The 25,793-nt window shown below is 44.8% G+C and overlaps 1 protein-coding gene across 2 annotated transcripts in view; it reads left to right on the top strand.

Moving 5' to 3' along the window:
- TRPA1 (transient receptor potential cation channel subfamily A member 1) overlaps window positions 1–25,793 on the top strand; it is a 224,650-nt gene that overhangs the window by 41,610 nt on the left and 157,247 nt on the right. For both annotated transcript variants that reach the window (XM_073679440.1, XM_073679439.1), the window contains exons 4-5: window positions 10,861–11,036; window positions 12,516–12,623. In XM_073679440.1, coding sequence (XP_073535541.1) covers window positions 10,861–11,036; window positions 12,516–12,623 — 284 coding nt within the window. The remainder of the gene's footprint in view (window positions 1–10,860; window positions 11,037–12,515; window positions 12,624–25,793) is intronic.

Raw genomic sequence — 25,793 nt, 5'->3', positions numbered from 1 at the left:
TCGCCCGTTATTGCATTTTATTGCAATGTTGCGGTGACCAAAAAACGTAATTATGGCGTTTAGAATTTTTTTCTCGTTACGCCGTTTACCGATCGGATTAATTCTTTTTTTATATTGATAGATCGGGCGATTATGAATGTGGTGACACCAAATATGTGTATGTGTTTTTTTTTTTAATTATTTTATTTTGAATGGGGCGAAAGGGGGGTGATTTAGACTTTTATATTTTTTAAATTTTTTAAATATTTTTAAAAACTTTTTTTACACTTTTTGTTTGCTTCTATAGTCTCCATAGGAGACTAGAAGCAGCAACTGTCCGATCGCCTCTGCTGCATAGAGGTAATGAGCAGATCACCTCAATGTAGCAGAAATGCTCCTGTACTATGAGCGCCGACCACTAGGTGGTGCTCATAGTAATCTTTACATGACAACCACTGTGGTCTGCTGCAGACCCAGGGTTGTCATGCCCACCCATCAGTGACCCGCGATCATGTGATCATGAATAAATCAGCTGACATGTGCCTGGTTCAGTGTGGGCTCAGCGCCGGAGCCTGTGCTGAACAGGGGGTGACAGCCTGGTGCGTACTATTATGCCCCAGGCTTTAAAGAGAGAAAGGGAGGTGATTTGAACTTTATTTTTTTTAAATATTTTTTGCAAACTTTTTTTTTTAAACTTTTCACTGCATTTGTTAGCCCCCTTAGGCTGCGTGCCCACGATGCGGATTTAATGCGTTTCCGCGGCTGCATTCTCGCCACGAAAACGTATTAAAAATGCACGTTAAGTTGTCTGCCATGTTTCCCAATGATAATCCGCATGTGCTGTGCACATGCTGCAGAAATTTCCGCTGCGGATTATCATTGCGGAAAAATCCGCAACACTACCATTAATTTTGCAGAATTGCAGCAAAATCGCCCCCATTGACTTGCATGCGGATGCATTGAGTATGCATGTGGATGTTATGCGATTCAATGCGCGGATGGTACCCGGGTCTGGACGTCGGCGGTCGCGTGACCTGTCACATGACTAAATGACGTCATAGAAGGTCCTTTTACACCACGCGAGCAGCCGAAGACACCGGACGCACCGGAGAAGGACACCGGGGGCCATCGGAAGGTGAGTGTAATGTTTTTTTTTATTTTTCAACATTTTTACTCTTTTTTTACTATTCATGCTGCATTTGCAGCATCGTAACTTGGTCACACAACATAAATCCATGCCGGTTGCATGGATTTATATAGTGTGACCAAGTTGTCAAGCACTTTCCAAGTGATGCTAAAATCGCTTGGAAAAGCGCTTGTCAACCCGCATGCGGAAATACATGTGAAGAACGCTTCACATCCGCATGTCCCTGGCAGGAAAACGCATGTACAATCCGCATGTACAACCCGCATGCAAAATTGCATTTTCAAAACGCTTCACAAACACTTCTAGCTGGCAGAAAAAACGCATGTAAAATCCGCATGTGATTTTTCTGCAAGGGAGATGCAGAAACGCTCCGCAGCATTTCTGCATTATGGACACTTAGCATTAGGAGACTTGAAACTGTGATTGTCCAATCGCTTATACTATGTACAGTGTTGCCACAACATTGCTGTATATAGCAAAAAATCACTGTCTCCAATAAATGCCAGCCACGGGCCGCTTTCACAGAAGAATCGTGATGACAGACACATGGGTCTTCATCAGACCCCTGGCTGTCATGGCAATCCATCTGTATTCCGATATCACATCGTGGGAGTGCCGATGAACAGCGCGTCCCACGGCCGACGTACTGTGAATGCCTCTGTCACAGATTGACAGCGGCATTTAACAGGTTAACAGCAGTGGAGAGAGCTCCACTCCAACCGTGGCTGTTAAAAGCAGGTGATGGCTGAATAGTTAAGCCATCATCTACCGGTAAAGATGTGGGCTCGCAAGCCAAGCCCGCTTCAGAGCTAGGGAGATGGCATATGAAGTACATAATATTTCATATGTTGTTAAGGGGCTAATTTTTAAATAATCACAGGGTGCCAGTCAGATGTTGACATGCTTTACATTTTTTTTTTTAGCCTTTTTTCCGTTTTTTATTTTTTGTGTCTTGGGCTCTTCTGTATAACTTTATATGTATCCAAGAAGTTTCTTTACACACTTTATTTTAGTAGATTTTTCATGGTGTATTTAAAAGCTATCCAGTGTAGTTTGTTTAGAAAAAAAAGTACTTTTCTCACCTTCTCCAGGTCCAGCACTGAGTCTCCACCTTTACCCCAGTTTCTGCTATTGTCTTCAGCACTGGCGTCACTTTGATAGCGGTGCGGCCAGTGACTGATCTCATCACTAATTAGCTGCAGCATTGTGGACTAGATGTCAGCACTGCAGACATTAGAAAACACCGACTGCAGCATCGGAGACTAAGCAATGGACCCGGGGAGGATCCGTTAAGCTAGTGTCTTTTTTTTTTTAAACAAACTGCAGTCAGGAAACCGCAAAACCCCTTTAATACTCAAGGGTTCCAATAAGGTTGATGACAACTGTAAGCAAATATACTGAGATAGCTGTCAATCACTGATTAGGTCAGTTCCCCTGACTGCTAAGCCCAGAAAGAGTAGGGAAGTCAATGAATAAGTTACAATTAATACTAAAAAATTCCCTCCAAACCTATATGTCATGCTCTACAACACGCCGTCTATAGATTTCACAGCATGTGAGAGAATCGGATGATTATGCTAATGACACTCGGCTCAAACTCTGTTAGAGTTTGAGCCGAATGTCATCTCACTGTGATCAGATTCTCTCACATTAGGGAATCGCACCACAGGTGAGAAGACGGAGAACTTAATTTCTCCATCTTCTCCATTGTCTCCTTGTGAGTACATTGGACTGTACTTGGATGACGTCCGAGTGCAGTCCGATGTCTCATTAGGACCTATAGACTTGTATAGGTGCAGGTGATCTGATTATCAGATACACTCTCAGCAGATTTGCACTGCTCCATAGTACAGCATTGGGCCGAGTGCTATCCAGCAGATTTTCCGCATCTAATGCAAGTCTGGGGAAAATCTGCACCGAAATCTAAGCATATCCGCAAGAGAAATTGACAAGCTCTCCTATCTCAGTAATGGGAAATTCTGCCTTCACTGAATACAGATTTTATCTCAGAATTGAGAGTTTTGATAATGACTGATCAATTCTGGCAGAGAAAGAGGCAGATTTCCCAGATACATTACAATGTTGCTTAATTTCACGTGTACTATTGATTTATGAATAAAAATTAAAATGACGGTTACGCTTTAAAGGTTTTATTTGCCAATTAACCCCATGTGTTGTCTTTCATAGAAAGCGATGTCACGTGAATTCTCTAAATGCGTAATTACAATATTTTTATAGAAAGCAGCTGATAAGATAAGACAGTATTTGTCTTCCTGTTTGAATTAGAGATAGCAAAGGTTTGTTCGGAGGGAACAGATGTCATTCTTGTGAAGTATTTTTATGGCTGATCCTCAGGTTATTAGATGTAAGATATACACTATTCTCTATATCCAGCTCGAATTATGCAACTCATTATTCATCCATGAAATTAAAATAGATTTTGCTACTAGGCCAAGTTGTTTCCTAAGTCATTGGGAATCGAGGAGACTCTTGGGTTGATTTATATTATTCTCTACTAAATGTGTTTTCTGATTTTGCTAAAAATCCTTCTTAGCAGTTTATATTGACTGGGGAGCCATACTGAAAAGCTGCGCTCCAAAGTTCTGGGTGTGTGCTCCTCCAGAGATCTGCATAGGAGTTGAGGTGGCCTCAATCTGATGGCATATGTTACATGTGTTACCTGCACATATCCACATAAAACCCATAAGTAATCCTTGTATCTGTTTTTTTTTTTTTACTTTAATTCCTGTAATGCTTTGTATATTTAAAAGCTCCTTTAAATATGAAGATGCCTCAAGCTGGTTGGCATTACTGCCTACTACCAGATGGAGCCAAAAATATTGCAAAATATTACTGTGTAAGTTATATTAACCCATTCCCACCAAAGCCAGTATTCACCTTCCTGACCAGACCAAACAATTCAAATCTGACACATGTAACCTGATGTGTTAATGACTGTGGAATTGCTCCTACATGTCCCACTGATTCTAAGAATATTTTTTTCATGCCACATTGAAAATGTAGAAAAATTCACAATTTTCAAATTGTTTATTTTTATGCCCTTAAAGCAGTCGTACCACATAAAATAGTTAAAAATATAACATTAACCGCATCTACTTCATCACTTTTGAAATGTCTTTTTGTTTTGTTAGGATATTAAGGTTGTGTGCCCGCTATGCGTTTTTCAAGCTTTTTTGCCGCGGAATTTCCGCAGCGAAAACGGTTATAAAACGCTTGGTAATACGTGCCCCATGGTCCCCAATGATAATCCGCATATGCTGTGCACATGCTGCGGAAATTTCCGCTGCGGGTTATCATTGTGGAAAAATCCGCAGCATGTCCATTATTTTTGCCGAAATGCGACATAATTGCCGCCATTGACTGTGCACATGCGGATATTAAGCGATTCAATGTGTGACTGTACCCGGGTCTGGAGAAGAGGAGACTCTCATCCAGACCCGGGTACCATAGTACCTGTTAAAAAAAAGAATTTAAAATAAAAAAAACACATTATACTCACCTTCTGATGGCCCGCGGCCTTCTATTCGGTGCGTCCTGGTTCCCCGATGGCTTACGATGGTGTAAAAGGACCTGTCACATGACTAACTGACGTCATGGAAGGTCCTTTTACACCACTGCGAGCCGCCCAAGACACTGGACGCACCGGAGAGAAGACCGGGGTCATCAGAAGGTGAGTATAATGTTTTTTTTTATTTTTTACCATTTTTATTCTTTTTTTGACTATAAACTTGGTGACACTATATAAATCCATGCCGGTTGCATGGATTTTAATAGTGTGACCAAGTTGTCAAGCACTTTTCCAAGTGATGCTAATATCGCTTGGATAAGCGCTTGATAACCCACATGCAGAAATGCATGCAAAAACGCTTGACAAACGATTCTACCTGGCAGGAAAAACGCATGTAAAATCAGCATGCGTTTTTCCTGCTAGGGAGATGCAGAAAAAATCCGGAGCATTTCTGCTTCGTGAGCACTTAGCCTAAAAGTCTTTAACGTTTAGCAGCAATTTTTCAGTTTTTTCAATGAAATTTACAAAACTGAAATTTTTAGGTACCACTTTTGAAGTGACTTTGAGGGACTTATGTGTCAGAAAACCCCTAAACAAGACCACATATTAAAAACTGCACCCCTCAAGTTATTCAAAACTGTATTCTGGAAGTTTGCTTTAATCTCGTGAAACACATAAATGGTTAACAAAGTGGAAGGAAAAAATGAAAAATTAAACTTTTTTTTTTACTAAAATATTGCTTTAGCCCCAAATTTTTAATTTTTACAAGGGTACCAAGAGAAAAAAGCCTAGAAAATTTGTTGCAATTTCTCCTGAAATTAGTTTGTATATTCTGAAATTGGTTTGTGCAAACAATAGGGCTTAGAAGAGAGGGAGAATTTTATTTGTCTTTTGGAGCACAAATTAGACTGGAATAGACTATGGACTACATGTCACAGGAATTCTTTCAGGGGTATAGTGAGTATTTTGAGCCATGGTCCATAAAAATGGACCATAAAATGAAAAAAAAAAATTTCTCCTCCAAAGTGATGCATTAGCCCCAAATTCTTATTTTTACAAGAGGGATAAGCGACAGCAGACCACATAATAATGTTCAGAAACTCATTTTCAGGCATACTCTAAGCACAGAATGGGAGGAGCGCCATTTTGGAGTGCAGATTTTTCTGAAATATTTGACAGACACCATGTTATATTACCAGAGCCCCTGAGATGCCGTACCATCATATCCTAAAATCACAGTGTATGAACCCACAGTGTAAATAAATCCACTAAATTAAAACTATATCACTGACCTGATTGGATGAAATTATAAAATCTAGCCGAACAACATCACAGGCACCAATAACAGCTGATCGGCAGGGCTGCCGGGTGTCGGACCCCGGCCGATCAGACATTGATGGCTTATCCTAAGAATAGGGCATCAGTGTAAAAGTAGTGGACAACCTCTTTAATGAATGGCAACTTATATATATCACCTTGCTAGGAGGATGAGTCAACCACTGGTGTGATCTCCTAGGACAATATGAGGTGTAGTTAGGATTTTATTAGATATTGTTACTTTATTATTAATATCTGGCAACTGCAATACCTTAATAATTTAGAGAGGATTGATCAGTTATGAGGAGGGAGAAGGAAGTTTACCTTGCATTATCCACATCCTAATTAGTATTGCAACACTATTTTTAAAAATGTAAATGGATAAATTTTAACATATATTTAACATATTCTAATAAAGGTTAATGTTACAAAAAATTGGCTCACACAATGAGGTGTATCATCCAAGCCTAAGGTCTGGGAGGGTACACTGGCCACAGGCATTGGTGCAGCAGGCGGGTGTAGCACGTGGGAAACCGATGTCTGGTGGGAGACATCCAGGAGACCATAGGCAAGCAAGCGAGATGCTGGAAACCACTGGCAGGCACGATACGTCCAGGAGACAACATGCAAGTAGGCTGAATGCTAGAAACCGTTGGCAGGTAGGAGACGTCCAGGACATCACAGGCAGATTACAAACTTATTGAAGACCTCAGGCAGATTGCAGAGTTATTGAAGACCTCTTCCAGATAGCAGAGAAGAACATGGGCAGATTGCAGAGTTACTGAATAATGCAGGCAGATTGGAGACTAAAGGACTGTAAGCCTCAGGCAGACAGGAGGCGTTATGGATGTGCACACATGTAGTAGACAAAATTCTAGAGTAACAACAAAGTTTAATACCATTTAACTTGTGCACAGTCAGGAAGATGTCCTGAAAACCACAGGCAGACACGTAGAAGAGGTAGTAGAACACCAGGGACAGGTAGCAGACAGAACTCTGGAGAAACTAGATCGTCTGAATACGTTGGAAGCTACAGAAGGCCAGGAAAAGGTCCTGGAAACTGCATGCAAGAAGGTAGCGATAGTGGAAACCTCTGGTAGGTAGGTAAAGTCCTGAAAACCATTGACAGGTAGCACTAGCAATGTTACTGCAAACTGCAGACAAGCAGATAAGCAAGGTTACTGAAAACCGCAGACAAGTAGGAGAGGTCCTCCACTAATCGGTAGCAAGCTTGCTGGAAACTTCATACAAGCAGCTGAGCAAGGTTACTGGAAACCGCAGACAAGTTGGTGATGTCCTCCACTGACATATATCAAGGTTACTGGAAACCGCAGACAAGCAGGTGAGCAAGGTTACTGGAAACTGCAGACAAGTTACTCATGGACAGGAAGCCACAGACAGCCAGGAGTCATCCTGATGCTTTCAGTGACACCATTTTTCTTTACATACAATGTTTCGATCATTTTTATTCCAGTTTTTGAACTGCAAAATAATGTAATAACAACGATTTCACTTACTTTGTTATTTTTTTACTTGAGTTTTATATCTTGGATCATTCTTGATGTGGAGGTACCAAATATGTTATTGTTTTCTTTATTTTTGTTTTTAAATGAAAAAACTTATTTTATTAACAAAACATTTCTAGGTGATTTGAAGCTTTTTATTTGGTGTTTTTTTTACATTTTTGCAAATTTTTATTCAACTTTTTTTTTTACTTTTTACTTAGTTCCTCTATGTGACTTAAACATTTTCTAGTCTGATAGCTAGTATAATACTGAATATTTACATCAAGAAGGGTAGAAAGCCAGGAACCGGGCTAGTACCAGCTTTGGCTGTTGTTGAAGGAGCTCAGCTTTAAAGTAAACTCATCTCCATTGGTGATCATGCTCGGCACTTTTCCTGTGCCCGCATGGTACCCTAGACATGCCATTCATTTGTGGGAGCAAATAGGACATATTGGTATCTAGAATGTCTGGATGGAGTTAAACTTTAGAGAAAATTATTATGACAGTCGTTTGTATGTTTACTATGCATCAAAATTTTATTTGCAAACTGATGGAGGACAGCAGCCCCTTAAAGGTAATCTGTTACCATTTTTTGTTACCCCATCTGTGATTATCATGATGTAGGGGCACAGAACCTGATCCTGACGATGTGTTACTTTGATAATATTACTGTGTTATCTGCTGCAGATCTTCCAGTTCCCTGAATGTTGAGCTCTTTTGCCACCTATTGGCAGTGAATTAATCTCTGTAATGTCCAGTCGTTCAACAGTGAATATATATTTATTCAGGAACAAAGATAACACAGCTTACAACTGGTATTTCTTATAGCTTAGGATCTTAGCATCTTGTCTGTCAGTTTGCAAAGGAAAAGTAAAATGTGCTCCAGCTACACACACAGTGAACAGGAACTTCCTGTTTTGTTTTTTTTAACAATGTATTATTGGCAATATAACACTATTGGTGGAGTACAGTGTCCATTTTAGGACATGATCAGATATCAAATTCAAACATCAGAATGATGTCAGTTTAAGTCTAAATACCCTGTCTGAGAAACTGATTTTGATAAGTGACTTTGATATATGATTTTGACAAGAGACTTTGATAAGTGATTTTGACATATGACTTTGATAAGTGACTTTTACAACTGTAATAATAATAATAAAAAAGTCACTGTTCGCTGATGGGACTTGAACCCAAAACTGTAGGTCTAGAAGTCAGTGTACTAACCATTAAGATATGAACTCAGCTGAAGAAATCTATGCATTCTATTTGGTTATGTGATTTACAGTGTAAATCTGTCTGAAACTCATTTAGACTTTCAGAAATACCTCCTCCAAGCCAAATTCAAATGATGTGTGATTTTGATGTGTGAGTCTGATGTGTGACTTTCTTCAAACATCAGAGTCAGAATTACAATGACTTTTAGTCACCCTGAGTATTTTCATGGTTGATCTCATAAGACAAGAAAAGCGAGTAGGCACTATGACTTGACCCGATGGCTGAATGGTAAAGCATCAGCCTCTGAAACTACAGTGTCTGTGTTCAAATCCTAATGGATGTCAAAATATATATTTTATTAATTATGCCTAGTTAGCACACAAACTACAGGGGTGTTTTACTTTTAATATCTGACATTCTGATTGTCATCCTGATGTGTTAAGAGTTTCAGACTCGTTGTCTATTTACATGGTAAATTACATAGCATAAGTAAATTGGGAGCCAGTTCTTGGGTGGATGGAAAGAAAAATTTACAATAAAGAAACTTTATCATTAGACTCCTTTAAGAAATTATGCAAATGTACACTCACTTGGAAATAGATATATAGTAAATTAGTGCCTCCCAATTTACTTTGGCTATGTGATTTACCATGCAAATAGACAGCGTGTCTAAAACTCTGAACACGTCAGCATGACAATCAGAATGTCAGATATTAAAAGTAAAACACCCCTGTGGCTTGTGTGCTAACTAGGCATAATTAAAAAATATATATATTTTCACATCTATTAGGATTTGAACCCAGACACTGTAGCTTTAGAGGCTGATGCTTTACCATTTAGCCATCGGGTCAAGTCATAGTGACTGATAGATTTTCTTGTCTTATGAGATAAACCATGAAAATACTCAGGATGACTAAAAGTCATTGTGATTCTGATTCTGATGTTTGAAGAAAGTCACACATCTGACTCACACATCAAAATCACACATCATTTGAATTTGACTTAGAGGAGGTATTTCTGAAAGTCCCAATGAGTTTCAGACAGGTTTGCACTGAAAATCACATAACCAAATAGAACACCTAGTTTTCTTTCACTGAGTTTATAACTCAATGGTTAGTGCACTGGCTTCTAGACATAGAGTTTTGGATTCAAGTCCCATCAGCAAACAGTGACTTTTTCTTATTATTATTATAACAGTTGTAAAAGTCACTTATCAAAGTCATATATCAATGTCACTTGTCAAAGTCATACATCAAAGTCACTTATCAAAGTCATATATCAAAGTCACTTGTCAAAGTTATATATCAAAGTCACTTATCAAAATCACTTATCAAAATTCTCAGGCAGGGTATTTAGACTCATACTGACATCATCCTGATGTTTGACTTTGATATCTGATCATGTCCTAAAATGGACACTGTACTGGAGACAGAAACTCGTACACCATTTAACAGTAGTAAATAGTAGTCAATGCAATATATAAAATAGTAATCATTATTCCAACACCACCTAAATTGAGAACATCATAATGTAGAGATGGAGACCCTGATTCCAGCCATGTATCACTTATACTCTCTGGGCTGCTTGCTGTAGTTTTGATAAAATCACTGATTGATCAGCAGGAGATTAACACTAGAGGACTATAAAGCTGCTGCTATGTAGTTGTACATATTCATGAGCTCTATATAACCCCGTTCTCACCACTGATTGACAGATTTCTGTGATATCCCAATAATATAATCTAAAAAGGATTGCATGAATCTTGCTGCCAAAAATTAGAATAAAAATAGGAGTCTACATAATGATTACTTTATTAAGTTAGGCATTTCTTATTAATAGATAAATTTGAACTAAACTCCAATAACTGACATCAGAGGCTGTAATATGGTTCCATATTTTTGCCTGTTAGTCACTGTTGTATTTTATATGGCACTTGTGGTCCTATAGTTGGAAATACAATTGTTTGCAAATGCAAGCTTTTCTCATTTGTGTCAACACACTGAACCTCAGTCTCAAAAAGTAATCTATAGATACATTCCCTAGTAAAGAAAATTGGTACAACTGAACCTAACAGATTGTATATGTCCCATCAAGTCTTACATGTTGAAAAGAGTCATGTTAATGTAGAAATAACCAACAATTTTCTTTGTCTTTTTTGTTTTTAGCCCTCAATGCATTGGATGATAAAGGCAGTACACCTCTACATTGGGCCGTTTTTAAGAACCAGGTGGACAGTGTGAAAGTGCTTCTGAGCCGAGGAGCAAACCCAAACATACTGAACCACTACAGGATTTCACCTCTTCACCTGGCCATTCAAATGCATTATAACAATGTAGTAGAGGTAATCACCCCAATCATACTTCACCAATTTATACTCTATACTTTGGGTGATTTATAAAAACAAAGGAAATGTAAGACATTGCCTAGGTCAACCACAACTTGCGTAAGGATAATAATAGTGGCTGTAATATTTTGGGCTGCTGTTAGCAACACTATTGTAACTATTGCTACAAGTTTCCTAAATGTCCTAACTTTCGAATAAAATATATTCAGCAAATATACAGTATGTAATATATTGTGTGACAAAGATTTCCAAACTAGAAAAAAAAATGGTTTGTAAGTTTTGCAAATTGACTTTTCATGAGAATATAAAAAAAAAATGAAAGAACGTGATACTGAAAGTCAAACTTATGGGTTTTCTGGCAAAAAAAAAAATAAATCAAAGGAAAATAGACCAGAGTAAATCAACAGGGAAGTAGACACCCAGTTGGATGTACATGTGGTCTGATACTTCCTTCAAGCTGTGGATGTATGTTTTGCAGGGTTACATGGATATCGCGGGGATTTACATCTATTCTCTGATTTTCTGTGACTTGCTCTGATATTAATTTTTAGCATTTTTGTTAACTAATTGTACACCGCCTATAGACTTTAAACGTCTGGGCAGTCAACGTTATAGTCTACAGTATCATTTTATAACATCACTGTATAGTATAGCAGCTGCACGAGATCATGGAGCTGAGGAAGTGGAGAGCGGGCAGACATAGCAGGGCTCCCTATAAAGAAGGCATAGAAGGTTTATAACTGTCTCTGTCTTCCTGATTGCTGTATATACAGCACTAAAAAAGTACTTTGCATATATTATAAGAAGAACTGACAGGGCTTTTTCCTCCCGAATGCAATGATCATGTGATTGCTGGGTGTAGGGAGAAATCAGAATTAAAGCTGCTGGGTCCTAGGAGACCCAGTCAGTTCTGCTAATCAGTCAAGAGGTTGAATGTGCCCTTAACTGGGGCTAATATACTAGCCCTAGTTACAGGGGAAATCAGATAAAAAAAAAAAAATGGATCTAGATATTGAAATGCCCCCCACAAGTCTTTTATGACTATATTGGGTCAAAATGTAAGAAATAAATGAAAAAAAAACTAATTAATAAAATAAATAAATACATTAATAAAAAACTCTGCCAATCCAAATTGTAGTTACTAGCCTCACCCCACATAAAAACAAACAAAAGAAAAATAAAGTGTATGATATATTGTATAAAAATTATTTAAATAAATAACAAGCAAGAAAAAAATGCCTCTTCTTTTACTAATGCTGCCCCCGTCGATAAAATAAATCATGTGTCCAATATATAAATAAAATATTATGGAAAGGGAAACATATTTTAGCCTGTATTATAGTGGTCCTTTTGAGTCCATTTGTGTAAAATTGTACGATTCTTTAAAACAGATTTATGAAAAAAGCTAAAATGCGTGTTTTACTGATATTTATTGTAATTTTTTTTTTTTCTAAATCTTTACATGTACTTTTGCAGGCATTACTTGATAATAGTACTACCAACGTTAATCTAGAAGGTGATCTGGGAAACACTCCAATTATGCAGGCATGCTACAAGGATAATCCAGAAGCTTTATTAATGCTGGTAAGTTTACAGATTATGTTTCATCAATAAATCTATTTCCTGATTTGTGTAAATGAAGGTGTAGAACAATTATAGAACCTCTTAGTGTGGATTAATCCCAGAGCAGCACCACTCAATGGGTGACAATGCATATTAATATTTAACAGAACAATTAAACTTAGCAAGCACACATAAATTATTCAGAACGCATACACCTAGCTGTAATAGTTATAACGAACTGTAGCTATAAAATGGTGTTTTTATCTGTGAGGACAATAAATTAATACTGAGTTGTATGGAGACTTTGTGGCTGGCCCTTATATAGACTTTCTCTAATAGAGAATATAGATGTAAAATATGTGTTTATACCACCAGTCTAATATGTCCAGGAACTGCTGTGTTATTTTATGTTCTGTAACTGCTGTGATATTTTATGTTCTGTAACTTGCTATCCACTCTTCATCAACATTTTTCCGGCACTAAAAGAATTGAAATATCCACCACTTCCGAGCATGAATTGCTCCTGTCATTGTCTTATTGCTTACCTGTAGTGATGAGCGTATCATTTGGGATTTGAGTTAGCTGCTTTCGCCAAACTAGTACTCACAGCTCACTTCTTTGGATGCCCCATTGCTTGCTTTTAGGCGTCCGGTCTTCTTTCTGCCATCGCGCACCACATCTCCGTCCTTTTCACTATAGGTCAGGACTTCTCGGTTAATGCATGTTGTAAGGTTGTGTTGCATGTCATGACATCACAACATCATGACCTTATGATACACAGTGACCCCTAAAGGCCTAAAAAGAAGACCAGATCTAAAGGGTTCACCAAAATGGCTGCCACGCATTTTTTTAGTCGAATCCCAAATTGTTCTATTTTGCACAGAACACCAGATGTCAGAAGATTAAACTCAAACTCGATCCTATGCTGATTGATCACATTTCCACTTACTTGCCCAGACTCAAAAGTCTGCCTCTTTAATTATGCATTCATGCAGTTTGACATAGAGGAGAGCAGGATCAGAAAGATAAGACCTGTCCTCACTTCCTGTAATATGTTAAAGCACCGCTCCAGCATTTTTTTTTATTTCAGCGAAGGAGTGGCGCTACTAATGTAAGGTCCCTGTCCTAGTCTTATGCAGTACTTACCATCCGCTGTCTTCAGCTCTTCCGGGCACTACTCCAGTCCCATCTTCTGACCACAACTTCTGACTGACCAGAAGTCAGAGTTAACAGTCACAAGCTCTCAAAGTAAGTCTATGAGAGCCTCGTTCTGGCTTTAATGGATCCCACTGATTCTGAGAATGTTTTTTCGTGACATATTGTACTTCATGATAGTGGTAAAATTTCTTTGATACGACTTGAATTTATTGGCAAAAAAAAATCAGAACATGGCAAAAATTTAGATCATTTAGCAATTTTCAAACTAATCAATATGCCCTTAAATCAGAAAGTTATGTCACACAAAATAGTTAATAAATAACATTTCCCACATGTCTACTTTTGACGCGCCCCCTGGGCCATGTTGTTAGGGGATACCCGGAGCCGGATCTCGATGGGGGTAGTAGTCCTTGTGGCGGTGACCCGGTCCGTGCCCAGGGTGTCAAACTCAGTGTGCGGCAGTCCTTGCAGATGTTCTTAGTGTCGACTACGCCACCCGTTGATTTGCGGTCAAAAGGCCGCCGCTGCAGGATGGTCCGCTGAGGCTGGTGGTGTGTGTGCAGCTGTGGTAGTATAACCCCCAACGGGAGGGGTATAGCCTCAGGGGGTCAGACGTGGAGGATGGTGGTTGTGAAGGTGCAGCAAGGAGACTCAGAGGCATGAAATGCAGTTTCAGGGTTTTTACTCACTGGTGTTGCTCGGGTCACTCTGTACAGCAGTGACCACCCAAGCCGTGCTGCGTCCACCAGGTGCGGGACTCGGTCAACTCCCGGGCAATTCCTGAGTATGGTCCTGAGCTCCCTTCTTCTCTCTCTCTCTGGCCGTTCTCACCAGGGATCCACCTATGTCCGGCTCCCTCGGGTCTCTTGGTGGTTGAACCTTCTCTGGCTTCCCTGACCCTATGCTCGGTGTGCCATTCTGGTGGATTTGGTGAGGGTCGTGGCAAATCTTGCCCACGACCTCCGGTTCCTGGCTAAGGTTTGCTTTGGCCTCCGCCAGCTTGGGATCCGGTACCCTTTTGCCGACCCTTCACCCTTTTGTCCTTATTCTGGGATCTTGGGGTCCCCTCTCTTCCTGCGCCTCTGGGTCCCTCTTCCTTCTCCTCTCCTGGAGTTACTGCTGACTCACTGACTGACTGACTGACCCTGTCCTAAGATGGTGCCCACCTTATATACTCCCTCTATGTGTGAGCTCAGGTGACCAGCACCCAATGAGCTCCTACATTTACCCAGACTACTCCCCCTATCTGCCCCTACACTACTGGGATGTTCCACCCCCCTCCCACTCCAGCCAGGGACAGACGCTGTCGTACCTGCACATATACTGGTGGGAGTACCGTAGTTCTGTCCCCCGGAAATGGGATGTATGTAGTGCATGCAGCTAACTGAGCTCAGTACCACACTCCATCCTTACCCGGGAGTGGAATACCACACCTCTGGCTTGAGGTGTAATACCCCTGTAGCAGCCGAATCCTCAGGGTGCTACACTTTACATCAGCACAATTTTTGAAACATAATTTTTTTTGTTAGGAAATTAGAAGGGTTAACAGTTAACAAGTGATTTCTCATTTTTTACAACAATATTTACAAAACCATTTTTTAGGGACCACATCACGTTTGAAGTGAATTTGAGGGGTCTATATGACATAAAATACCCAAACGTGACACAATTCTAAAAACTGCACCCCTCAAGGTGCTCAAAATCACATTCAAGAAGTTTATTAACCCTTCAGGTGTTTCACAGGAACTGAAGCAATTTTTCACAAAAAAATTTACTTTAGTCCCAATTTTTTTTATTTTTTTAAGGGTAACCGGAGAAAATGGACCCCAAAATGAGTTGTGCAATTTCTCCTGAGCACGTCGATACCTCAAATATGGGGGAAAACTACTGTTTGGGCGCATGGCAGGACTCAGAAGGGATGGAGTGGGTTTGACTTTTTGAATGCAAAATTTGCTGGAATCATTAGTGGACCCCATGTCGCGTTTGGAGAGCCCCTGATGTGCCCAAAAAAGTGGAAACTCCACAACAAGTAATCCCATTTTGGAAACTAGACACCTCAAGGAACTTATCTAGATGTGTTGTGAGCACCTTGAGCACCTTGAACCCCTAGGTGCTTCACAGACGTTTATAACATTGAGCTGTGAAAATAAAAAATCACATTTTCCCCACAAAAATGTTTTTGCCACAATTTTTTTATTTTCATAAGGGTAACAGAAACAAGGTGTAATACCCCTGTAGCAGCCGAATCCTCAGGGTGCTACATTCCCCCCTGGTAAATCACAGCACGTCCTCGGGCTGTAAAAGAATAAAAACATCCACAAACATACAATTTTTTTTTTTTTTCAAAACATCATAAACATATAAAACATTATATATATCATAAAACTTTTCATATAAAACTTTTCATATTAAACATTCTTGTTTCTCCGGCCACGGTGCAACTTGTGACCGGGTAAAGTGCAACAGTCTCCTGTAGAAAAAACAACAGTTTCCTATAAAACCGGTAGGGGGCGCCTTAGAAAGCGCAACTATATACAAGGGAAGGTATGGCCGCTCTCAGTCCTCGGCCAGTGGGATTAGGGATGGCTGCTCACAGTCCTCAGCCTGTGGGGAGATGGGACACACTGTAACAGTTCACTGGTCCCAACGGGGACTACACTTTTGTAGCAACAGTTTTTGTACCCACACGGGTAACTATTTACATATTCTATTTACAGTTCATCAGTGGCGGTGTGCTCTTGGCTGAGGGTAATCTTTAGACCCGTCCGGGTCCTCTTGATCCTCCTCACCCCGTAGCTCCTTCTCAGTAAGTCTATGCACGTGCAGGGCATACGGGCCCTTGGCGCACTGATGCCGGGTGAAGGTGACCTCATCACCCAGGTAAAGATCACGACCTCTGTGTCCCTCCGGTAGGTGGGACTCGACATCTCTTCTGGTCACGAAGACGTCGCCGGGGGTGTGATGATCTCGAATGAAGCCCCAACCGTGCTGCAACTGGAATTTAATTACAGTCCCGGTGGTACGGGGACCGTGGGCTGCACGGGGGTTCCTCCTGGTCCGGCTCTTCTGTTCTGCACTTTTTATTTGCAGCCGCTGCTCGCGGACCCGCCTCTCTCTTCTTTCTCGGTCAAAGGCTTCCAACTGCTGGCGGCAGCACTCTGCACGCTCCGCTGCAGCCGCCCGGGTTTCTTGAGTGAACCCGATGAGGTCTCCTCCTGCGGGGTCCCACTCAAACTGCGCCTCCTCTAACGAGAGCGGGGTCATCTTGACGGGCGCCGGAGCCGGGATCAGGGGCTCATCCAGAGGTCTTTCTTTCCGGAGTCGGGGATGGTGGAACTCCGGTGGCCACACAAAGGGCTGCCCATCCGGGCATGTGTGCTGGGCAAATAGGTCTTCACCCAGGTGTGGCGCTGTGGACGTTGAGGGCGCTGTTTTGGTGGCGGCGCCCGGGTTCACCAGGCCTTGCGACCAGGCTTGGGGCACCCTGAATGTAAAGGGCACCGTGAAGACGGCGGCGCCCGGGGTTACTTGGCCCAGCGACCAGGCCGGTGGCTCAGTGGAGGTAGAGGGCGCTGTTGGTACTGCGGCGCCCGGGGGTACTCGGCCTTGCGACCAGGCCGGTGGCGTCTCCTGCTTGGCCGCGCTCAGGGTTGAGGCGCGTGACGTCACAGGGGGCGTGGTCGCGGCTCCTGCCGCTTGAGGCCTAGCTTGGAGCGGTGACGATGCAGCAACGTGAGTGGTGAGTGGGGTCTCGGGCTCTGCGACGGGGAGTTGGGGCAGGCTTGCGACCATCGGGCACGGGATGTTGTCGTCCCCATTACCTGCTCCCTTTTCTTCAACTCCCTCCGCGGCGTCGTCTCCGGCCGTCGTCCCTCCTGCACCGTCCTCAGAGGCGGACATGCTCCTTGTTGTGGGTGGCGTGCTTCGCTGGCGGGTTCCAGCCTGCTGGGCCATCTCTCTGCTCCATGCGGCCAGTACGTCCCGCTGCACTCGGGCCATCCTCTGAGCCAAGCCCTCCAGTGCGGTCCGTGCATGCTCCCGATCTCTGGGGAGCTGCGCCAGGATCTCCACCAGGCCTTCTGGGGTTGTCGCTTGCAACAGGCTCCTGACCACTGGGTCGGTGCTGCCTGCCTCTCCCTCCATCTCCGGGTACGGCTCCTCCAGACTCCTCCAGGCTGCTCCCATCTTCTCTCTTTTGTTCTGTCTCCGCCCACATTGAGGGCGGTCCTGGGGCAACTTGGTGATTAACAGCTCCAGGGGCAGACCCCCCACGCTGATGGACATCTCAATCATTGCAGTCTCTGCTGGTGGGGGCGGTCTTCGTTTTTGGCGCCATTCTTGGTCCTGGCCCACGATGGGAGGTGGCCTCTTGCCACCCTCTGGCACGCCCATAATGGCGTCCGCTCTGCCAGGGCGGGAAATCTTCTGAAATGGCGGGAACCGCTTCCCAGTGGCGGGAAACTCTGTGGATGGCGGGAAAAGACTGCAGATGACGGGCAAATGGCGGGAACCGATCCGAGATGGCGTCCGATGGCGGGGACCCTCCGGAACCGGCGGGAGACTTCTTTTTGAGGTAAATGCGAACTTTTCTTCAGGCACGCAGTACCCGATGGTTGCGGGCATGTTATCCTGCCGACTACGCCAAAAGTTGACGCGCCCCCTGGGCCATGTTGTTAGGGGATACCCGGAGCCGGATCTCGATGGGGGTAGTAGTCCTTGTGGCGGTGACCCGGTCCGTGCCCAGGGTGTCAAACTCAGTGTGCGGCAGTCCTTGCAGATGTTCTTAGTGTCGACTACGCCACCCGTTGATTTGCGGTCAAAAGGCCGCCGCTGCAGGATGGTCCGCTGAGGCTGGTGGTGTGTGTGCAGCTGTGGTAGTATAACCCCCAACGGGAGGGGTATAGCCTCAGGGGGTCAGACGTGGAGGATGGTGGTTGTGAAGGTGCAGCAAGGAGACTCAGAGGCATGAAATGCAGTTTCAGGGTTTTTACTCACTGGTGTTGCTCGGGTCACTCTGTACAGCAGTGACCACCCAAGCCGTGCTGCGTCCACCAGGTGCGGGACTCGGTCAACTCCCGGGCAATTCCTGAGTATGGTCCTGAGCTCCCTTCTTCTCTCTCTCTCTGGCCGTTCTCACCAGGGATCCACCTATGTCCGGCTCCCTCGGGTCTCTTGGTGGTTGAACCTTCTCTGGCTTCCCTGACCCTATGCTCGGTGTGCCATTCTGGTGGATTTGGTGAGGGTCGTGGCAAATCTTGCCCACGACCTCCGGTTCCTGGCTAAGGTTTGCTTTGGCCTCCGCCAGCTTGGGATCCGGTACCCTTTTGCCGACCCTTCACCCTTTTGTCCTTATTCTGGGATCTTGGGGTCCCCTCTCTTCCTGCGCCTCTGGGTCCCTCTTCCTTCTCCTCTCCTGGAGTTACTGCTGACTCACTGACTGACTGACTGACCCTGTCCTAAGATGGTGCCCACCTTATATACTCCCTCTATGTGTGAGCTCAGGTGACCAGCACCCAATGAGCTCCTACATTTACCCAGACTACTCCCCCTATCTGCCCCTACACTACTGGGATGTTCCACCCCCCTCCCACTCCAGCCAGGGACAGACGCTGTCGTACCTGCACATATACTGGTGGGAGTACCGTAGTTCTGTCCCCCGGAAATGGGATGTATGTAGTGCATGCAGCTAACTGAGCTCAGTACCACACTCCATCCTTACCCGGGAGTGGAATACCACACCTCTGGCTTGAGGTGTAATACCCCTGTAGCAGCCGAATCCTCAGGGTGCTACATTCCCCCCTGGTAAATCACAGCACGTCCTCGGGCTGTAAAAGAATAAAAACATCCACAAACATACAATTTTTTTTTTTTTTTCAAAACATCATAAACATATAAAACATTATATATATCATAAAACTTTTCATATAAAACTTTTCATATTAAACATTCTTGTTTCTCCGGCCACGGTGCAACTTGTGACCGGGTAAAGTGCAACAGTCTCCTGTAGAAAAAACAACAGTTTCCTATAAAACCGGTAGGGGGCGCCTTAGAAAGCGCAACTATATACAAGGGAAGGTATGGCCGCTCTCAGTCCTCGGCCAGTGGGATTAGGGATGGCTGCTCACAGTCCTCAGCCTGTGGGGAGATGGGACACACTGTAACAGTTCACTGGTCCCAACGGGGACTACACTTTTGTAGCAACAGTTTTTGTACCCACACGGGTAACTATTTACATATTCTATTTACAGTTCATCAGTGGCGGTGTGCTCTTGGCTGAGGGTAATCTTTAGACCCGTCCGGGTCCTCTTGATCCTCCTCACCCCGTAGCTCCTTCTCAGTAAGTCTATGCACGTGCAGGGCATACGGGCCCTTGGCGCACTGATGCCGGGTGAAGGTGACCTCATCACCCAGGTAAAGATCACGACCTCTGTGTCCCTCCGGTAGGTGGGACTCGACATCTCTTCTGGTCACGAAGACGTCGCCGGGGGTGTGATGATCTCGAATGAAGCCCCAACCGTGCTGCAACTGGAATTTAATTACAGTCCCGGTGGTACGGGGACCGTGGGCTGCACGGGGGTTCCTCCTGGTCCGGCTCTTCTGTTCTGCACTTTTTATTTGCAGCCGCTGCTCGCGGACCCGCCTCTCTCTTCTTTCTCGGTCAAAGGCTTCCAACTGCTGGCGGCAGCACTCTGCACGCTCCGCTGCAGCCGCCCGGGTTTCTTGAGTGAACCCGATGAGGTCTCCTCCTGCGGGGTCCCACTCAAACTGCGCCTCCTCTAACGAGAGCGGGGTCATCTTGACGGGCGCCGGAGCCGGGATCAGGGGCTCATCCAGAGGTCTTTCTTTCCGGAGTCGGGGATGGTGGAACTCCGGTGGCCACACAAAGGGCTGCCCATCCGGGCATGTGTGCTGGGCAAATAGGTCTTCACCCAGGTGTGGCGCTGTGGACGTTGAGGGCGCTGTTTTGGTGGCGGCGCCCGGGTTCACCAGGCCTTGCGACCAGGCTTGGGGCACCCTGAATGTAAAGGGCACCGTGAAGACGGCGGCGCCCGGGGTTACTTGGCCCAGCGACCAGGCCGGTGGCTCAGTGGAGGTAGAGGGCGCTGTTGGTACTGCGGCGCCCGGGGGTACTCGGCCTTGCGACCAGGCCGGTGGCGTCTCCTGCTTGGCCGCGCTCAGGGTTGAGGCGCGTGACGTCACAGGGGGCGTGGTCGCGGCTCCTGCCGCTTGAGGCCTAGCTTGGAGCGGTGACGATGCAGCAACGTGAGTGGTGAGTGGGGTCTCGGGCTCTGCGACGGGGAGTTGGGGCAGGCTTGCGACCATCGGGCACGGGATGTTGTCGTCCCCATTACCTGCTCCCTTTTCTTCAACTCCCTCCGCGGCGTCGTCTCCGGCCGTCGTCCCTCCTGCACCGTCCTCAGAGGCGGACATGCTCCTTGTTGTGGGTGGCGTGCTTCGCTGGCGGGTTCCAGCCTGCTGGGCCATCTCTCTGCTCCATGCGGCCAGTACGTCCCGCTGCACTCGGGCCATCCTCTGAGCCAAGCCCTCCAGTGCGGTCCGTGCATGCTCCCGATCTCTGGGGAGCTGCGCCAGGATCTCCACCAGGCCTTCTGGGGTTGTCGCTTGCAACAGGCTCCTGACCACTGGGTCGGTGCTGCCTGCCTCTCCCTCCATCTCCGGGTACGGCTCCTCCAGACTCCTCCAGGCTGCTCCCATCTTCTCTCTTTTGTTCTGTCTCCGCCCACATTGAGGGCGGTCCTGGGGCAACTTGGTGATTAACAGCTCCAGGGGCAGACCCCCCACGCTGATGGACATCTCAATCATTGCAGTCTCTGCTGGTGGGGGCGGTCTTCGTTTTTGGCGCCATTCTTGGTCCTGGCCCACGATGGGAGGTGGCCTCTTGCCACCCTCTGGCACGCCCATAATGGCGTCCGCTCTGCCAGGGCGGGAAATCTTCTGAAATGGCGGGAACCGCTTCCCAGTGGCGGGAAACTCTGTGGATGGCGGGAAAAGACTGCAGATGACGGGCAAATGGCGGGAACCGATCCGAGATGGCGTCCGATGGCGGGGACCCTCCGGAACCGGCGGGAGACTTCTTTTTGAGGTAAATGCGAACTTTTCTTCAGGCACGCAGTACCCGATGGTTGCGGGCATGTTATCCTGCCGACTACGCCAAAAGTTGACGCGCCCCCTGGGCCATGTTGTTAGGGGATACCCGGAGCCGGATCTCGATGGGGGTAGTAGTCCTTGTGGCGGTGACCCGGTCCGTGCCCAGGGTGTCAAACTCAGTGTGCGGCAGTCCTTGCAGATGTTCTTAGTGTCGACTACGCCACCCGTTGATTTGCGGTCAAAAGGCCGCCGCTGCAGGATGGTCCGCTGAGGCTGGTGGTGTGTGTGCAGCTCTGGTAGTATAACCCCCAACGGGAGGGGTATAGCCTCAGGGGGTCAGACGTGGAGGATGGTGGTTGTGAAGGTGCAGCAAGGAGACTCAGAGGCATGAAATGCAGTTTCAGGGTTTTTACTCACTGGTGTTGCTCGGGTCACTCTGTACAGCAGTGACCACCCAAGCCGTGCTGCGTCCACCAGGTGCGGGACTCGGTCAACTCCCGGGCAATTCCTGAGTATGGTCCTGAGCTCCCTTCTTCTCTCTCTCTCTGGCCGTTCTCACCAGGGATCCACCTATGTCCTGCTCCCTCGGGTCTCTTGGTGGTTGAACCTTCTCTGGCTTTCCTGACCCTATGCTCGGTGTGCCATTCTGGTGGATTTGGTGAGGGTCGTGGCAAATCTTGCCCACGACCTCCGGTTCCTGGCTAAGGTTTGCTTTGGCCTCCGCCAGCTTGGGATCCGGTACCCTTTTGCCGACCCTTCACCCTTTTGTCCTTATTCTGGGATCTTGGGGTCCCCTCTCTTCCTGCGCCTCTGGGTCCCTCTTCCTTCTCCTCTCCTGGAGTTACTGCTGACTCACTGACTGACTGACTGACCCTGTCCTGAGATGGTGCCCACCTTATATACTCCCTCTATGTGTGAGCTCAGGTGACCAGCACCCAATGAGCTCCTACATTTACCCAGACTACTCCCCCTATCTGCCCCTACACTACTGGGATGTTCCACCCCCCTCCCACTCCAGCCAGGGACAGACGCTGTCGTACCTGCACATATACTGGTGGGAGTACCGTAGTTCTGTCCCCCGGAAATGGGATGTATGTAGTGCATGCAGCTAACTGAGCTCAGTACCACACTCCATCCTTACCCGGGAGTGGAATACCACACCTCTGGCTTGAGGTGTAATACCCCTGTAGCAGCCGAATCCTCAGGGTGCTACACTTTACATCAGCACAATTTTTGAAACATAATTTTTTTTGTTAGGAAATTAGAAGGGTTAACAGTTAACAAGTGATTTCTCATTTTTTACAACAATATTTACAAAACCATTTTTTAGGGACCACATCACGTTTGAAGTGAATTTGAGGGGTCTATATGACATAAAATACCCAAACGTGACACAATTCTAAAAACTGCACCCCTCAAGGTGCTCAAAATCACATTCAAGAAGTTTATTAACCCTTCAGGTGTTTCACAGGAACTGAAGCAATTTTTCACAAAAAAATTTACTTTAGTCCCAATTTTTTTTATTTTTTTAAGGGTAACCGGAGAAAATGGACCCCAAAATGAGTTGTGCAATTTCTCCTGAGCACGTCGATACCTCAAATATGGGGGAAAACTACTGTTTGGGCGCATGGCAGGACTCAGAAGGGATGGAGTGGGTTTGACTTTTTGAATGCAAAATTTGCTGGAATCATTAGTGGACCCCATGTCGCGTTTGGAGAGCCCCTGATGTGCCCAAAAAAGTGGAAACTCCACAACAAGTAATCCCATTTTGGAAACTAGACACCTCAAGGAACTTATCTAGATGTGTTGTGAGCACCTTGAGCACCTTGAACCCCTAGGTGCTTCACAGACGTTTATAACATTGAGCTGTGAAAATAAAAAATCACATTTTCCCCACAAAAATGTTTTTGCCACAATTTTTTTATTTTCATAAGGGTAACAGAAACAAATGGACCCCAAAATTTGTTGTGCAATCTCTCCTGAGTACGGAGATACTCCATAAGTGGGGGAAAACCACTGTTTGGGTGCACAGCAGGACTGAAGGAAGGAGTGACGTTTTGGAACACAGACTTTGATGGAATGGTCTGCTGGTGTCATGTCACGTTTGGAGAGCCCCTGATGTGCTTAAACAGTGGAAACTCCCATACGTGGCCCCATTTTGGACATTATCTAGACATGTGGTGAGCACCATGAAACCACAGGTGCTTCACAGAATTTTACAACATTGATCTGTGAAAATGAAAAAAAATATTTTTTCCCACAAAAATATTGTTTTAGCCACAATTTTTCTCATTTTCACAAGGAATTTCAAGAGAAACTGGACCCCAAAATTTGTTGTGAAATTCTCCTGATACCCCATATGACTAAAACTACTTCTAAAGCAAAGTGCAAAGCTCAGAAGGGAAGAAGCGCCATATTGAAGTTCAGATTTTGCTGGAATGGTTTGCGTCTGCCATGACCCACTGGAAGAGCCTATGAGGTGCCAGAACAGCAGAATCTTCCATAAGTGACCCAATTTTACAACCTACATTTCTCAATAAATTCATCTAAGGGTGCAGTGATCATATTGACACCACAGGTGTGTCACAGAATATTATAACATTGGGTAGTGAAGAAAAAATAATTAAATTTTTACCCTCCAAAATTTTGTTTTAGCCCCAGTATTTTACAATTTTACACAGGGAAATGTGTAAAAATGGCACCAAAATGTGTCCCACAATTTCTGCTGAGTGTAGAAATACTGCATATGTGACTGTACAGTACTGCTTAGCCATACGGCGAGACTCGGGAGGGACGGAGTGCTATTTGTCTCCTTGAGCGCAGATTTTCCTAGAATTGTTTGTGGACTTCATATACAGAGCCCTAAGTACTAGAAGAGCAGAATCCCCCCTCAAGTGACTCTACTTTGGAAATTATGCTCCTTTGGGAATTTAACTACAGGTATAGTGACGATTTTGACTCCATGGCTGTTTTCCAGAAACAAGCAGCAGTGAATGTTGCTGAGTGAAAATTGCAAACTGCCATTGTAGTGCCCAGTATGTTGTAGTCACCTGTATATTGTAGTGCCCAGTACATGATGCCCAGCTCGTCCTTCTGGATACATGCACCCATAAATTAGGTGGGCCCTCATCGGTACAAAAATGCCAAACATGTGGACGCTAATTGTGATTCAGCCACACTGGGGCTCAGAAGGGAGGGGGCATTTGGATTTGGGAGTGCAGAATTTGATGCATTTCTTTTGGGGAATGAGGAGCCATTTCACTTTTCCAGAGCCTTTGTACTACCAGTAACGTAGAATCCCCTTATATTTCCATTAACATGGAAGGGGCACAGGGTGGTAGTTGTGGCGAGGGGCTGCTTTTCTCCCACACTCTGGCTTCCCACAAATAAAAGATAATGTCTTGTCCTTCGTGTGGCCTGGGTGTATTGGATAACACTCACGGTTTCTCCTGAGGGTTCGGTCTGCTCCATGGTCCCGGATTCAGACACACAATTCACACCAGACATTTGATCCATTTTCAACAGTTTAACTTTACTTAAAACGTTCAGTTCTGTTTTAGTTATGGACACCATACAGGATGTTATGTTACACTGGGAACAGTTTCTGACACCTGTGTTTTCCCTTCCTCTCCTGGCAATTCCTGCTCCTGGGATGTCCCACACAGCACGAAAGCCTCCTGCACCACTGACCGGACTTCTGCCTGTAAAGCGCCATCCTTTATTTCCATTTAGAATGTAAGCAAGGCTGGCTCCTCCATACCTTTTCCAGGCCATAGGCTTCAAACGTTAAGGGATGATTCATTGAAATTGGTCGCTGTGGTTCTCATGTTACTGCTTTTCCTACTTTCACTTTCATCGGTACAAAAATGCCAAACATGTGGACGCTAATTGTGATTCAGCCACACTGGGGCTCAGAAGGGAGGG

This window comes from Phyllobates terribilis, unplaced genomic scaffold (assembly GCF_046119375.1).
Source record: "Phyllobates terribilis strain yellow unplaced genomic scaffold, ASM4611937v1 Scaffold_4__5_contigs__length_816908805, whole genome shotgun sequence".
Taxonomy (NCBI): Eukaryota; Metazoa; Chordata; class Amphibia; order Anura; family Dendrobatidae; genus Phyllobates; species Phyllobates terribilis.
The sequence above is the reverse complement of the archived record's forward strand: the minus strand, read 5'-3'. Positions and strand labels throughout refer to the sequence as shown.